General features: G+C 42.5%; 1 protein-coding gene across 2 annotated transcripts in view; it reads left to right on the top strand.

Moving 5' to 3' along the window:
• LAPTM4B (lysosomal protein transmembrane 4 beta) overlaps window positions 1-15243 on the top strand; it is a 69131-nt gene that overhangs the window by 9576 nt on the left and 44312 nt on the right. For both annotated transcript variants that reach the window (XM_079901769.1, XM_079901770.1), the window contains exon 2: window positions 12209-12320. In XM_079901769.1, the coding sequence (XP_079757895.1) occupies window positions 12209-12320 (112 nt within the window). The remainder of the gene's footprint in view (window positions 1-12208; window positions 12321-15243) is intronic.

Here is a 15243-nt window from a genome sequence, read left to right as displayed (position 1 = left end):
CCGTGTCCCCTGCATCGGCAGGCGGACTCTCAACCACTGCGCCACCAGGGAAGCCCCCCCCCTTCCCCCCCTTTTAAGGTGGCATTGGATTCTCTGATAATCTGGTTTTTTCTCTTGTGTTAATATTTAACCTCTGTATTTGCTATGGTATAGATAAAGTGTTGTGAACAGAGGTGCAAAAATGCAGTTTACTTCTCGCTTGTGTTAACAGTTAGGGAGGATTGGCAAGCTTTGTTCCGTGAGGCCATCCAGAGACGACCCAGGCTGGTGGGGCAGTTGTGCCATCCTAAATGTGCTGACTCCTCTGGATGTAGGAGGCTGCTTCCATTATCCTTGTCTGCCTGGTTGGAGACATCTCATCAGCACCATGTTTGTGTTCTGGCCTGCTAGAAAGGAGAACAGTCACCTGGAGGACAAGCAGCTTCATTTTTTTTAAGGATGTGACGTGGAAATTGTATGCATTGCTGTCACTCGTATCCCAGTAGCCAGAAACAAGACATACGACCTAGCTGCAAGGGAAGCTAGGAGATACTATCTTTAGCTGGGCATTGATATATCCAGATAAGCCTATTACTGTGAAAGAAGGGGAGAACGGATTCCAGGGATTCCAGGGGCATCTACTAATCTGACGTGACACCTAACGGCAGCCTTATTGCTGAGATCCTGTTTGCCCAGTGGGCACCCAGTAGTAATTATAGGAGGCTTTAATTCCAGTCTACAAAACAGTACTTGTTGGCTCTCAGTACTTCAGTTTTCCTCTCTAAATTGGAGTTAAAAATTCTAACAATAAACAATTGCAAATATTAAAAAGTATCACAAAACAATTTAAGCAAGTCATAAAATAGTTGCAAATATGGATAAAACTAAGTAGTATTCAAACACAAATGCATTTCTCCCAAGGTGTGCTGCTTAATGGAGTTTTTAATTGATTGTTAAAAATTATTTTAAAGATAAAATGAGGGTACATGGATAGCATTTTCAGTATGAAAACACATAGTCATCTATGTAAGAAATCAAATGCAGCTAGCTTATGGATCAGAAAACTGTAACTGTGCTTATGGATAAGGACTTCCCATCTCAAAGGAAAATCATTGTAGAATATTTATGCCTAGAAGGAATGGCATTGTGTATCCAGTTTCCTTCTTCCCTCCTTCCTTCTTTCCTCCTCCTTTAACAGATTTGAGAACTTCCTGGGTGTTAGGAAATGTGTGAGGTGCTGGCAATGCAATGGTGATTCAAAATAGACTCAATCCTTGCCAACGTGGAATCTATGGTCTAGTAAGAAGAAATTACCAGTAATTAATATATATTAATTAGTAATCACAAATAAATATTGGAACGTAATTGTGATAGGTGCTGTGAAGGAGAATGTAAGACATGTGAGAGAGTTTGGGGATGAGTGGCCGTGTTGGGGAGCCTTGCAATCTTTGTCTTTAACTGGAGAAATTAGCCCATTTACGTTAACAGTGGTTAATATATTAGGACTTATATTACTCCTTGTTTCTGTTTTTCTGTCTGTTGTTGCCATCTTTCATATTACCTGAATTTTTTCTTACCCATTTTTTTTGCCTATCTGCTATTTTTTATTTCTATTATTTCAGTGGTTCGCTCAAGAAATTTTAACATATGTACTTATCAGAGTCTAGACTTAATAATATCTTTGCCTTTCTTTTGAACAAGTCCTTTAACTCTGGTCATTTCTTGTATGTTAGTGTCTTTTTTTAAAAACTCACCCAAGACACTGATCTGTACAATCAATGTTTGCTTAGAGTTACCCACATATTTACACCTCTGTCCATCATCTTCTCTCTTTATTTGCAGTCACTCTAATTTTTATTTTAAAAATGGATATTTTAATACCCTAAATGTGGAAAGTACGTGATCCATCATTTTCTTTTGCACCTCAGACCTGCTGTCTAGGATCACTGTCCTTCTGTCGGACGTACATATTAAACATTTTCCTTTAGTGAAATCTGTTGGTGGCAAACTCTGACAGTTGTTCTTTGAAAATATCTTTATTTTTATTTATTTTTTAAAAACATAGATTTTATTTATTTATTTTTGGCTACGTTGGGTCTTCATTGCTGCACGCGGGCTTTGCTCTAGTTGCGGCGAGCAGGGGCTACTCTTCGTTGCGGTGCGTGGGCTTCTCATTGCGGTGGCTTCTCTTGTCGCAGAGCACGGGCTCTAGGCGTGCGGGCTTCTGTAGTTGTGGCTCGAGGGCTTCAGTAGTTGTGGCTCCCGGGCTCTAGAGCGCAGGTTCAGTAGTTGTGGCGCATGGGCTTAGTTGTTCCGCGGCATGTGGGATCATCCTGGACCAGGGCTTGAACCCACATCCCCTGCATTGGCAGGCGGATTCTTAACCACTGTGCCACCAGGGAAGTCCTGAAAATATCTTTATTTGACTCGAGGTTTTGAAAGATATTTCAATCCTTGGTTGAGAGTTATTGTCTCAACACATTGAAGCTCCTTCCACGTCTCTTGACTTCTGCTTTGCTGCTGAGAGGTCAGTTGTCAGTCTTGCTGACATTTACTTTTTTTTTTTTTTTTTTGCGTTACGCGGCCTCTCACTGTTGTGGCCTCTCCCGTTGTGCAGCACAGGCTCTGGACGCGCAGGCTCAGCATGGCTCACGGGCCCAGCCACTCCGCGGCATGTGGGATCTTCCCAGACTGGGGCACGAACCCGTGTCTCCTGCATCGGCAGGCGGAGTCTCAACCACTGCGCCACCAGGGAAGCCCAACATTTACTTTTGATTCATTAGGTCTGAAGTTGGTCTTGTGGGTCTGCATTAGTAACACACTGGGGATGATGCTGAAGCTGCAGGTCTACCACGCTTTTGGTAGCAGTGGTTTGTGGACTCACACATTTCGGATGCTAATTTCCTTTTCCTAGAATCTTGCCTATGTAGTTAAAACACTGGCTATTTTTATTCCTTCAAAAGGTATTGAACAAAACAAGTAACTGAAGGCTTGGTGATAAGTCAAAGTATAGTTACAAGGAACAAACAATTAAAAAAATTTTTTCTTATTTTACCTTGGAGTACAGTTGATTAACAATGTTGTGATAGTCTCAGGTGTACAGCAGTGTGATTCAGTTATACATATACATGTATCTATTCTTTTTCAAATTCTTTTCCCATTTAGGTTGTTACATATAATACTGAGCAGAGTTCCCTGTGCTATACAGTAAGTCCTTGTTGGTTATCCATTTTAAATATAGCAATGTGTACATGTCAGTCCCAAACTCCGTAAATATCCCTTCCCCTCACCCTTCCCCCTGGTAACCATAAGTTGGTTCTCTAAGTCTGTGAGTCTGTTTCTGTTTTGTAAATAAGTTCATATGTATCATTTCTTTTTAGGTTCCACATACAAGTGATATACTTCTCTTTCTCTGTCTGACTACTTCACTCAGTATGACAATCTCTAGGTTCATGAATGATGCTGCAAATGGCATTATTTCATTCTTTTTAATGGCTGGGTAATATTCCATTGTATATATGTACCATATCTTCTTTATCCATTCCTCTGTTGATGGACATTTAGGTTGCTTCCATGTCTTGGCTATTGTAAACAGTGCTGCAGTGAACATTGGGGTGCATGTATCCTTTTGGACCATGTTTTTATCTGGATATATGCCCAGGAGTGGGCTTGCAGGATCATATGGTAGCTCTATTTTTAGTTTTTTAAGGAACCTCCATACTGTTCTCCATAGTGGCTGTACCAATTTACATTCCCACCAACAGTGGAGGAGGGGTAGGAGCTGTGCCTTTTCTCCACAGCCGCTCCAGCATTTATTGTTTATGGATTTTTTTTTTAATTTAAAATTTTATTTTATTTTTTAAAATTTATTTATTTTTGGCTGCTTTGGGTCTTAATTGCTGCCTGCGGGCTTTTTCTGGTTGCTGCAAGCAGGGGCTACTCTTCCCTGTGGTGCATGGGCTTCTCATTGTGGTGGCTTCTCTTGTTGTGGAGCACGGGCTCTAGGCGCACAGGCTTCAGTAGTTGTGGCATGCAGGCTCAGTAATTGTGGCTCACGGGCTAAGTAGTTGTAGTGCACAGGCTTAGTTGCTCCGTGGCATGTGGGATCTACCTGGACCAGGGATCGAACCCATGTCACCTGCATTGGCAGGTGGATTCTTAACCGCTGTGCCACCAGGGAAGTCCCTGTTTATGGATATTTTTATGATAGCCATTTTGACTGGTGTGAGGTGATATCTTGTAGTTTTGATTTGCATTTCTCTAATAATTAGTGATGTTGAACATCTTTTCATGTGCTTTTTGGCCATCTGTATGTCTTCTTTGGAGAAATGTCTGTTTAGATCTTCTGCCCATGTTTTGATTGGGTTGTTTGTTTTGATGATATTAAGCCACTTGAGGTGTTTGGAAATTTTGGAGACTAATCCCTTGTTGGTCACATCATTTGCAAATATTTTCTCTCAATCTGTGGGTTGTCTTTTTGTTTTGTTTATGGTTTCCTTTGCTGTGCAAAAGCTTTTGAGTTTAATTAGGTCCCATTTGTTTGTTTTTATTTCCATTACTCTGGGAGACGGATTGAAAAAGATAATTGCTGTGATTTTTGTCAGAGAGTGTTCTGCCTATATTTTCCTGTAAGAATTTTATAGTGTCCGGTCTCACATTTAGGTCTTTAATACAGTTTGAGCTTATTTTTGTGTATGGTGTTAAAGAATGTTCTAATTTTATTTTTTTACATGTAGTTGCCCAGTTTTCCCAGGACCATTTATTGAAGAGACTGTCTTTCCCCCATTGTACAGTCTTGCCTCCTTTGTTGTAGATTAATTGACCGTAGGTGTGTGTTTATATCTGGGCATTCTATCCTGTTCCATTGATCTATTTCTGTTTTTGTGCCAGTACCATACTGTTTTGATGACTATAGCTTTGTAGTATAGTCTGAAGTCAGGCAGCCTGATTCCTCCAGCTCCATTTTTCTTTCTGTAGATTACTTTGGCTATTTGGGGTCTTTTGTGTCTCCATACAAATTTTAAGATTTTTTATTGTAGTTCTGTGAAAAATGCCATTGGTAATTTGATAGGGATTGCATTGAATCTACAGATCTGTAGATTGCCTTGGGTAGTATAGTCATTTTGACAGTATAGATTCTTCCAGTTCAGGAGCATGGTATATCTTCCCATCTGATTGTGTTGTCTTCAGTTTCTTTAAACAGCATCTTATAGTTTTCAGAGTACAGGTCTTTTGTCTTCTTAGGTAGGTTTATTCCTAGGTATTTTCTTTTTGATGCAGTGGTAAATGGGATTGTTTCTTGAATTTCTCTGTATGATCTTTCGTTGTTAGTGTGTAGAAATGCAGCAGATTTCTGTGTATGTATTTTGTAACCTGCAACTTTACCAAATTCATTGATGAGCTCTAGTAGTTTTCTGGTGGCATCTTTAGGGTTTTCTATGTATAGTATTATATCATCTGCCAACAGTGACAGTTTAACTTCTTTTCCAGTTTGGAATCCTTTTAGTTCTTTTTCTTCTCTGATTGCCGTAGCTAGGACTTACAAAACTATGTTGGATAAAAGTGGCAAGAGTGAACATCCTTGTCTTGAGGAACAAACTTTAAATTAATAACAGAAACACCAGAGAGCTTTTGTGAAAATGTTTAAAAAATTTAGTAAAATTTCAAAAGGTGCTTTCTTTGATTCTTTCGTTATTTACCTGAGAATATTTCTTTGCCTAGTTTTTTCCCCCTACCAGCTGTTTAGAAACTAAATGAAAGTTTCTCAGATAATCTTTTATTTTTTTTTTAATATTTATTTATCTACTTTTGGCTGTGTTGGGTCTTCGTTGCTGCATGTGGGCTTTCTCTAGTTGCAGCGAGTGGGGGCTACTCTTCATTGCGGTGCACAGGCTTCTCATTGTGGTGGCTTCTCTTGTTGTGGAGCACGGGCTCTAGGTGTGTGGGCTTCAGCATTTGTAGCACACAGGCTCAGTAGTTGCAACTCGCAGGCTCTAGAGCGCAGGCTCAGTAGTTGTGACGCACGGGCTTAGTTGCTCCACAGCATGTGGGATCTTCCTGGACGCGGGCTCGAACCCGTGTCCCCTGCATTGGCAGGCAGATTCTTAACCACTGTGCCATCAGGGAAGTCCCTCTCAGGTAATTTTAATATTTGTTCTAAAGGAAGTATGCAAACAGGAATAGAATCTTAAAGATATTTTTGTATTTACATTAGCGACAGTTAATTCACTAGATAAATCTTTTCATTAGTTTACTTTGAGAATAGCTTAAGAACAATGATCTTCAGAGGCTGTTTACTTTTGAAGTAATCTAATACTGTTTTCTTTTAGCTAAAAGTAACAATATCAGACATTAATGTCACCTTCAAGAATGTTCCATTACCTAGATTCATAGTAATGAATATTTATGGCATACACTTTATGTGTGGAAAGGAGAAATCATTAACAATTCAGCATTATGATTACAAAACATTCGTCTAAGAGTACTTAGATTATATCATTGCATTTTATTTTACTTTGACAAGATTTTTTAAAAACTTAGCTATCAAGTTATACTTTAGCTGCTTTTTGTTCTAAACTGCAAGCCATGTGTGCAAACTAAAAGTGTATGTTTTTTGTCTTAATTTCAAAAGTTGTTTTGGGGTGTATTAAATGTATTGCTATTTCGTAAGAAAAAATTAACTCTAAAGTACAATATAGCAACACTGTTCCTGAGTAGAATGCAAAATTTATATTCTAATGGTTAAGTCTGTTACGGCCTCTTCACTTTCATTAGAAAAGACATTCTGTTTTATGAGTTTCAATTTTGTCTTTGGTGAATAGCTGTAGGAATAAAGTATTCTTTTATGTATTGAAGCTAAACAGGGAATGTTTTAAACAGTCTTCCAAAGCATATTTTTAATGATTATCCAAGTTGTTGGAGTAGGATGGTTACAAATAGGGACTAATAGACCTAATGAACAGAGCATATCAGAACACAAAGAGCATCATGTTTGTTGCCCTAAAAAATTAATTTAGCCATTTTGCAGTTTATATTTTCTCCTCTTTTGTGGACGCTGGCCTTCTAACCCCCTAGTGCTTGATCCTTCCTTATGCACAGAGATTAGGTCCCCATAGCCCATTCTAAATTAGGCTCTGGGCTAGGCCTGTCTCTTCATATTCAGAGATGCAGAATGTTCTTTAGGGCATAAAAGGGAACACAGTTGTTCTCCCTGTCCACCCCTCCCCCCCCACCAAGTCTCCTAGTGGCTCTTTGAACAGCCTTCTTTCTGGCCTGTGCTAGAGGACCATCCTTTGCCTTCTGTTCACTGTCCAGACATCTTTCTCATCATTCTGAGAGAATACATACAGTGGTGTCTCAGAGAGTGAAGATCAGAACCTGACCAAGTCCATTCAGGGAAATTGAGGATGCTTCTGCTGGGGTCGCAAGTCGGTTTCACTCTGCTTGCCAGCTTCCTGTCGCCTTGAGAGTGGCTGGGCTGTCTGGAACACTCCCTTGGAAAGAATTCTGAGCCTGCTGCCAGGGGACTGGTGAGCAGAGTCGCCAGGGCTTGTGAGCCAGGGCCTGTGAGCCGGGTGCGGTGGCTTTTGGGGCGGAACCTGGGTTACTGGAAGGAGCATGTGTGGCATTTGTAATCAAAGGACCCATGACTGAGTGTCAGCTGAAAATGTCATGACCTTGTGTGGGTTTCCCCAAAGTCTGAGAGTCCTCGTCTGTAGAGCGGCGTAACAGTAATCGCACCACATAGGGCAGGCGAAACGTCTTCAGTAATATGAGACAGAACGTGTAGTGGTGGTGGTTTCTTGATTTAATCTATCACCCATGAGGGAGACATGCCAGAAGGATGGCACTGTGGCCTGCAAGGTGAATCAGAAGGACCTCATTGAATTTGGGGCGGGGGGGGGGAATCTTTATAATACATTTTAAAAATCTGCCTACTGGGGTAGGCAAACACACATGGAGGGCAGGCCTGAGCACCAAAGGCTGAATAAAAAAAGGAGGCTGAGAGGCCAGACGGACAAGCCAACACATGATTATTCGGACAGCCTGCGAGTACTTTTCCTACCTAAAATCAACCTTGTCATAGTCCTTATTGCTGATAATGACAAGATTTTGTCACCCAGGCTCGAAATTTCAGTCTCCTTTGCTTCATTTTTTATCCTTGCAGCTCGTCACTTCCTGTGTGTCTGATAATTCCACCTCTACGCGGAAAGGCCTTGAGATTCACACCTTGACTCTTCCACACGTAGGACCTAAGTAACCTCTCAAACTAATGCCTAAGATGACAATCTGACAGGGTTGTCATGAGATTTAGAGATGAAGTGGATCAGACCCTCATTACTGCTCAGCCAGACTATTGCAGTACTTTTTAGAATGCTTTCCTGCCTCCGTTTTAGCCTCCCAGCCTTTTCTAGCTTGATCTTCCTAACGAGAGCTCTGATCACTTCGTATCCTTCCTCAAAAACCTTCATTAACGTTTTGGATAAAGGCTCAAATTCCTCGCCTGGTTTTGAGGACTCGCTGCCATCTGGCCCTAGCCTGCATTTCTGGTCTCATCCCCGAGCACTTCCCTTTTGTCTACTGTGCTTTAACCAAATCGAACTGCTTGCTGTTTTCAGCGCAGGCCCCTGTCCCAGTGGCTTTACTCATACTTGAAATTGTTCTTCTCTCTTATTTGTTTGTTTGTTTTGGGGGCGGGGGGCACGCCCTGTGGCTTGCAGGATCTTAGTTTCCCAACCGGGGACTGAACCCAGGCCCCAGCAGTGAAAGCGCCAAGTCCTAACCACTGGACCGCCAGGGAATCCCGAAATTGTTCTTTTCTACACCTCTTGGGTTCCCAAACCTTCTCATCTGTCCAGTCCCTGTCCAAGTGCTCCCAGGTCCACTGCACCTCCCTGCGAACTCTGGTCTCAGCCTCAGGCTTCAGTAGTATCTCTCTCTGACTCTCCATTATTCTTTCTGTGAAGTCTTGCTGTGTTTATGGCTTCATGCTTTGTGTTACTTGGGTGCATGATTTATTTAACCTATTGTGAATCCTGGGAGGCTCTTTCCTAAGCACTTAACAAAGTACCTACTCTAGGAGGCAGCTAGGGGAAGTGTTACGATAAGTAAAGCAGGCAAGGGGGTAATAACAAGTTGACCAAGACTTGACAGGCCCACTGGAACTGGAAGGACAGGAAAGCAGCTGCGTAGCACTGTCTCGGGAGATCTGGGACCAGGTAACTTTCTGATGCCAGCCGAGAGCTTTTATATGGTTCTTGTTGAGATTTGAAGAGGTAAGGCAACTAATTTGAGTCACTGTTACATGCCAGCTACCCTTCTAGGTGTTTTACATAACTTACTCATTTGAACCCCAAACAGATCACATTCTTTCCTTCCTTAATATTCTCCATTGGCTTCTTGTTGCACTTAGAATAAAACCCAAACTCTGTAACTAGCCCTAAAGGATCCCTAAATCTGGCTTGTATTTCCTAACTGGGTTCACTGCCCTGCCTCACCTAGCCATTTTTCTCTCTTACCCTCTGTACCCCACCCCTTCCTTCATTAAAGCTTCACCCATGAATCCCAAATTTATGTGTTGGTTTTTTGAGTTTTTTTTCCTCCAAACCTTAAAAAACAACCGCATTATGATAACAGCAGTAAACACATTGCCTTTGTCTGGTGCTTAACTTTTCAAAACACATTCTTAGGTTATTTTATCTCATTTCAGTACATGATCTTTGGTCTGCCTTTTCCAAAGATAAGAATATAGAGGGAATAGAATGCCAAGAAAACCTGATGATTTGTCAAAGAACTTCTTTGCTAAATCGTCTGCCCGTTGTGGAACTAACTCATACTCTCCTTTAAGCTTCAGATATGTTCTGAAAGCTTTTCTTCAACTACAGTTTTGCTAATCGTACTCGCTTTAAAATGTGCTGTGAAGTTGCTTGGCTCTTTGGAGAGAAACAAAAAACTGGCAGTTCTAGTAGCCACTGTGGGGAGGGTGACCGTCAGATAGGAATAGGAGGGAGACTCAGTTTTCACTATATACCTTTCTGAACGTAAAAAAAGTTTTAACCACAAGCTTGTGGTATCTATTTAAATTAGTCATGTATGTGTATGCTCTGGAAAATTGCCATTCTCATTATTATAACTTCAAAAAGCAATCAGACCATATTAGACAGTTTGGAAAACAGAGGAAGAAAAAAAGGTCATTCCAGATTCTACCACAATCAAAAAAACAACCCCTTGGGATTGCCATTTCAAAATGGATTCTAGAGTGGGTTTTTTTTTTTTTTTTTGCGGTACGCGGGCCTCTCACTGTTGTGGCCTCTCCCGTTGTGGAGCACAGGCTCCGGATGCGCAGGCTCAGTGGCCATGGCTCACGGGCCCAGCCGCTCCGCGGCATGTGGGATCCTCCCGGACCGGGGCACGAAGCCGCGTCCCCTGCATCGGCAGGTGGACTCCCAACCACTGCGCCACCAGGGAAGCCCCTAGAGTGGGTATTTTGTAAAAGGAATAACCTGACTCCCCATTTGAACGTCTTCTGTAAGTAGGTATTTCCGAATATGATTTTTATAGTAGGAAATGCCTTTAGTTACTGTTGTTAGCAAAAGAATTTTCTCTGTATAAAAGATGAAGGTTATTCATCTTTCTCTCAGTTTTGACAAGAGTGAAACGTAGAGCTCTATCACAAGTTTCTCAGCTTAGAACAAAGGAGAAATAACAACCCAGTCTCAGCCGAGCCTCACCAAACTCTAGAAAACCTGCCCCCCAACCTCTAGCCCTGTCACAGTTGGTCCATATGTGTATAAGCAGCCCGGGCAGTTAGGAAGAGTAAAGGAAATAGAAATGCAGCAGTGGAATTGTCAATCTCACACTTGGTTGGATGTAAGGGAAAAGGAAGATGGGAAGCCCGAAGATAATCAGGTTTTGAGGAACAACAGGAGATTTAAGAGATTAGGTTTTGGAATTGGTATTCCTGGATCCCAACCCCGTTTCTACAGTTTGTTACTTGCCTGATCTTGGGCAGCGTTCTTAACCCTGAGCCTCAGTTTTCTCATTTACAAAACAGGGATAATTTTGCACCTACTTCATTAGGTTATTGGAGGGCTTGAGAGAAATTCCACATAAAGCACTTAGTGCAGTACCTGAGTGTTTTCCACTTTTAATTATTAATGGTGATGCTGTTTTGTAAGATAGAGAACAGGAAAGTAGGAGCAGAGGTGGGAGGTGTTAAGGAAGATGGTTTCCACTTTGATGGGGTGAGTTTGAGGTTCCCGAGAGAAATATATTCAGCAGTTTCTAGGAGACAGAAATGGGGGCCTGGGATAGAAAGCGGCTTGCCTGTGCTCCTGCAGAAGTAAGGGTCTGCCACTAAGTAGCTTTGCACTCATTCTGTGACACTGCTTCCTGGATGGGCTCAAAGTTCTTATTGTTTGAACCTGTGAAAAATGTTTGGTCGCCTGAACAAGCTCGTTAGCACGTGCGTGGCTAGCTGGAGAGTTTTTCCAACCATTGGCGTCAGCGCTGCTGCATGTTTGTTCACTGCTCTAGGGTGCCCGGCCCAGGGGACAGTGAGGTGAAAGCCAACTGCACACCAAGCCGTGTGCCCTTGGCTGCATGAATGGGCTGGCAGTGTCTCTGCCTCAGAAACGTTTGCCTGGCGCTTCCCTGGTGGCACAGTGGTTAAGAATCCACCTGCCAATGTAGGGGACACGGGTTCGAGCCCTGGTCTGGGAAGATCCCACATGCTGCAGAGCAACTAAGCCCGGGTGCCACAACTACTGAGCCTGCACTCTAGAGCCTGCGTGCCACAACTACTGAGTCCGCGTGCCACAACTACTGAGCCTGCGCTCTAGACCCCACAAGCCACAACCACTGAGCCCACGAGCCACAACTACTGAGCCCGTGAGGCACAACTACTAAAGCCCACACTCCTAGAGCTCATGCTCCACAAGAGAAGCCACCGCAATGAGAAGCCCGCGCATCGCAACGAAGAGTAGCCCCTGCTCGCTGCAGCTAGAGAAGGCCTGCGTGCAGCAACAAAGACCCAAAGCAGCCAAAAATAAATAAATAAATAATAATTTTTCTTTTTTTTAAAAAAGGAAATGTTTGCCTGCTCCCTCAGTGGGTGGGGCTTCGTGTTGAAAGGCCACCAGCTGTTGAAGTTAAACTCCATGTGGTCAATGTAATGTTCTATTTTAAGGACCATATACTGGGGTTACTTACATTTTTTTCTTTCTTGCAGATCATCAACGCCGTGGTACTGCTGATTCTGTTGAGTGCCCTGGCGGATCCAGATCAGTATCACTTTTCAAGTTCTGAACTCGGGGGTGACTTTGAGTTCATGGACGATGCCAGTAAGTACATCAGACAACTATTGTAGATATTTTGTTATTTTCAAGGGCAGGGAATCCAGCTGCCAGTTCTTCCTATTAAATTACAAATATTGATTCATGGGCCAATTTGAACTGATCCTTAACTCTCTTCCCATCATTACAAGTCAGAACAACAAATATTTACGTGCTGCATGTATTCTGTCTCTGTTCTAAGTGTAAGAGTCTCATTAAAATCTCTTTTGCCTTTCTTTTTTTCATCTTAATGTTAACTCAGCCATTTTTTAAAATTGTTTCTTTGTCATAATCTTTTTACGCTGGGCCTTTTGGCTAGGAGAGGGACTCAATGGCAGGAAGGAAGGGTCAAATGATATTACATATCTTTTTTTTTTTTTTTTTTTTTCCTTTTTTGCGGTACGCGGGCCTCTCACTGCTGTGGCCTCTCCCGTTGCGGAGCAGGGGCTCCGGACGCGCAGGCTCAGCGGCCATGGCTCACGGACCCAGCCGCTCCGCAGCACATGGGATCTTCCCGGACCGGGGCACGAACCCGTGTCCCCTGCATCGGCAGGCGGGCTCTCAACCACTGCGCCACCAGGGAAGCCCGATATTACGTATCTTATTGTGTTTTCTATTATGTTTCAGTATTTGCCGTTCTTCCAGGAGGTGATCATTCTCCATTCTAGAAATCCTTTTGATGATTATTTTGTTGCTTTTTCCAGATAAATAGAAATGTACATAGGGATGTGGATGTGGGGTGTGCAGAAAGGAGGCTAGGCCCCCAGCTCTAAGATCATGGAAACCTAAACATCATACAACTAAAGTCAAGCTGTGTCCATGCTAACTGAAAGGGGCAGAGCTGTGCACAATCCCAAACAAAAGGTCATGCAAATGTATTTTTCATTGGCTTTGCAGAACTTTCAGTGCATTTAAAAAAAAAAGTTTCTGGAGCAAAGTGAGTAACGTGGAGAGGGGCTGAAGATGCAGTTTTAGGGAATGACTAGGAGCATTCAACAGACAGGGTGAGACTTGTGAAGTTTATTCTCGGAGTGAGAAAACCATTCAGTGGTTTTTAGTAATTCTGCGGTTATGAACTGATCTGTGTTTTCAGAAGATCCCTTTTGTTGCTGAGTAGAGGATACATTTAGGGGACTGGGTGTGTGAGTACAGAGGCCTGGAGACTGGTTTGGGGGGTGTTTCTCTGCGATCCAGGCTACACTGGGGATGGGGAAGAGGGTGGGTTTGGAGGTGGGATTGACAGAACTTCCTGGTATGGGCAGTGAGGGAAAGGGAGGAATCAAAGATGACTCCTACTTTTCAACTTGAGTATATATGGTCTGTATCCTTACTGGGGTGAGAGAGTCTAGGGTCAGGAGATGGGAACACACCTTGGAGAAGACTTGACTGATTTTTTTTTTTAAATTAATTTACTTATTTTTATATTCATTTTTGTCTGTGTTGGGTCTTCGTTTCTGTGCGAGGGCTTTCTCTAGTTGCGGCAAGCGGAGGCCACTCTTCATGGCGGTGCGCGGGCCTCTCACTATCGCGGCCTCTCTTGTTGCGGAGCAAAGGCTCTAGAGCACAGGCTCAGTAGTTGTGGCTCACGGGCCTAGTTGCTCCGCGGCATGTGGGATCATCCCAGACCAGGGCTCGAACCCGTGTCCCCTGCATCGGCAGGCGGACTTTCAACCACTGCGCCACCAGAGAAGCCCCTCGATTGATTTAAGTGGCTTAGCATAGTTGCTAGGAGTGTGGCTCTGAGGCCGGAGACCGTAGTTTGAAACCTGACCCTGCCATGTGTGAACTGTGATAACATTGGGCTAGTTACGGACGTTTGTGTGGCTTAGTTTCCCCCTCTGAATACAGGGGTGATCGTAGTTATCTACCTCGTGGGATTGTTGTGATTAAATATGTTAGTGTACGAAAAATGCTTCGAATGGGGTGTGGCCCATAATAAGGGCTCAGTGTATTTCACTGTTTTACTCACTGTTCTTAGATATATTAAAGTGGAGAGATTAAAAAGGTAGTTTGATATGTGAACCAGACATCTGGGCGGAGGTAAATTTGAGGACATAAGCTTCAAAATGGTATTTACGTTAGGGAGATAGTAAAGAGACTTTTCCTGAAGGAGCCCTGACATGAGAGGCCAGGAGGAGGAGCCTGAGAAGAGCTGGAAGTGAAGTAAATGCAAAGCCGGGAGACGCTTTGTGTCCATCATCTCCTACCACCATTGCTTCTAGTAGATACCAAGGCATTGTATCATCCTGGGGTTCGGGACCTTGTCAGACTGAGACGTGACTTCTGCTGTAACACTGCTCATTCCCTCTGTTCTCAATAACCCTGTTACCCTGATGAATTCCTCCAGAAAGATAATGAATTCCATTAATATTAAATTAATATCTCTCTGCCTTCCTTCCCCTGAGTTAAAAGACTATATAACCTCTAAATACAATGTTTGATTGACGTTTAAAAATAAGTTACCTTTCACTGTTTCCAGTAGCAGGATTCCCTTTCTAAGTAATTGAGGTTAGCAAAGAAGTTTTAAATGATTCAGTTGTGTCTGAATCAAATAGTCACACTGCCTGCCTTTTTCTAATTGCCAGAGATTAAGCTGGGTGGTGAACTGTCTGACAGTATGGGCTTAATTTACCTGACCTCGGAGGCTTACTGGTACTCAAGACCTTACAATAGTAATTGTTTTGTAATGACCTGGATATTAATTCCAGTGCATTTGCAGTTTCTCTGATATTTCATATATTTGAAAGAAGTGAATGAATAGTTTGTAATTACTTTTAGCACTACCTATTGATCATTTAAATTGCATGGTTAAAAAGATACAGAAGGATGAATATTCATTCATGTGAGTGAATCTTTTTTTAACTTTCTTCTTACATTTTCCTTTCATATGTTTTGATCTCTCTCTCTCTTTTTTTTTTTTTTGGCGGTACAC

This window comes from Stenella coeruleoalba (assembly GCF_951394435.1).
Source record: "Stenella coeruleoalba genome assembly, chromosome: 17".
In the NCBI taxonomy this organism is placed as follows: Eukaryota; Metazoa; Chordata; class Mammalia; order Artiodactyla; family Delphinidae; genus Stenella; species Stenella coeruleoalba.
Note: the sequence above shows the minus strand (reverse complement) of the source record. Positions and strands in the feature narration are given on the sequence as shown.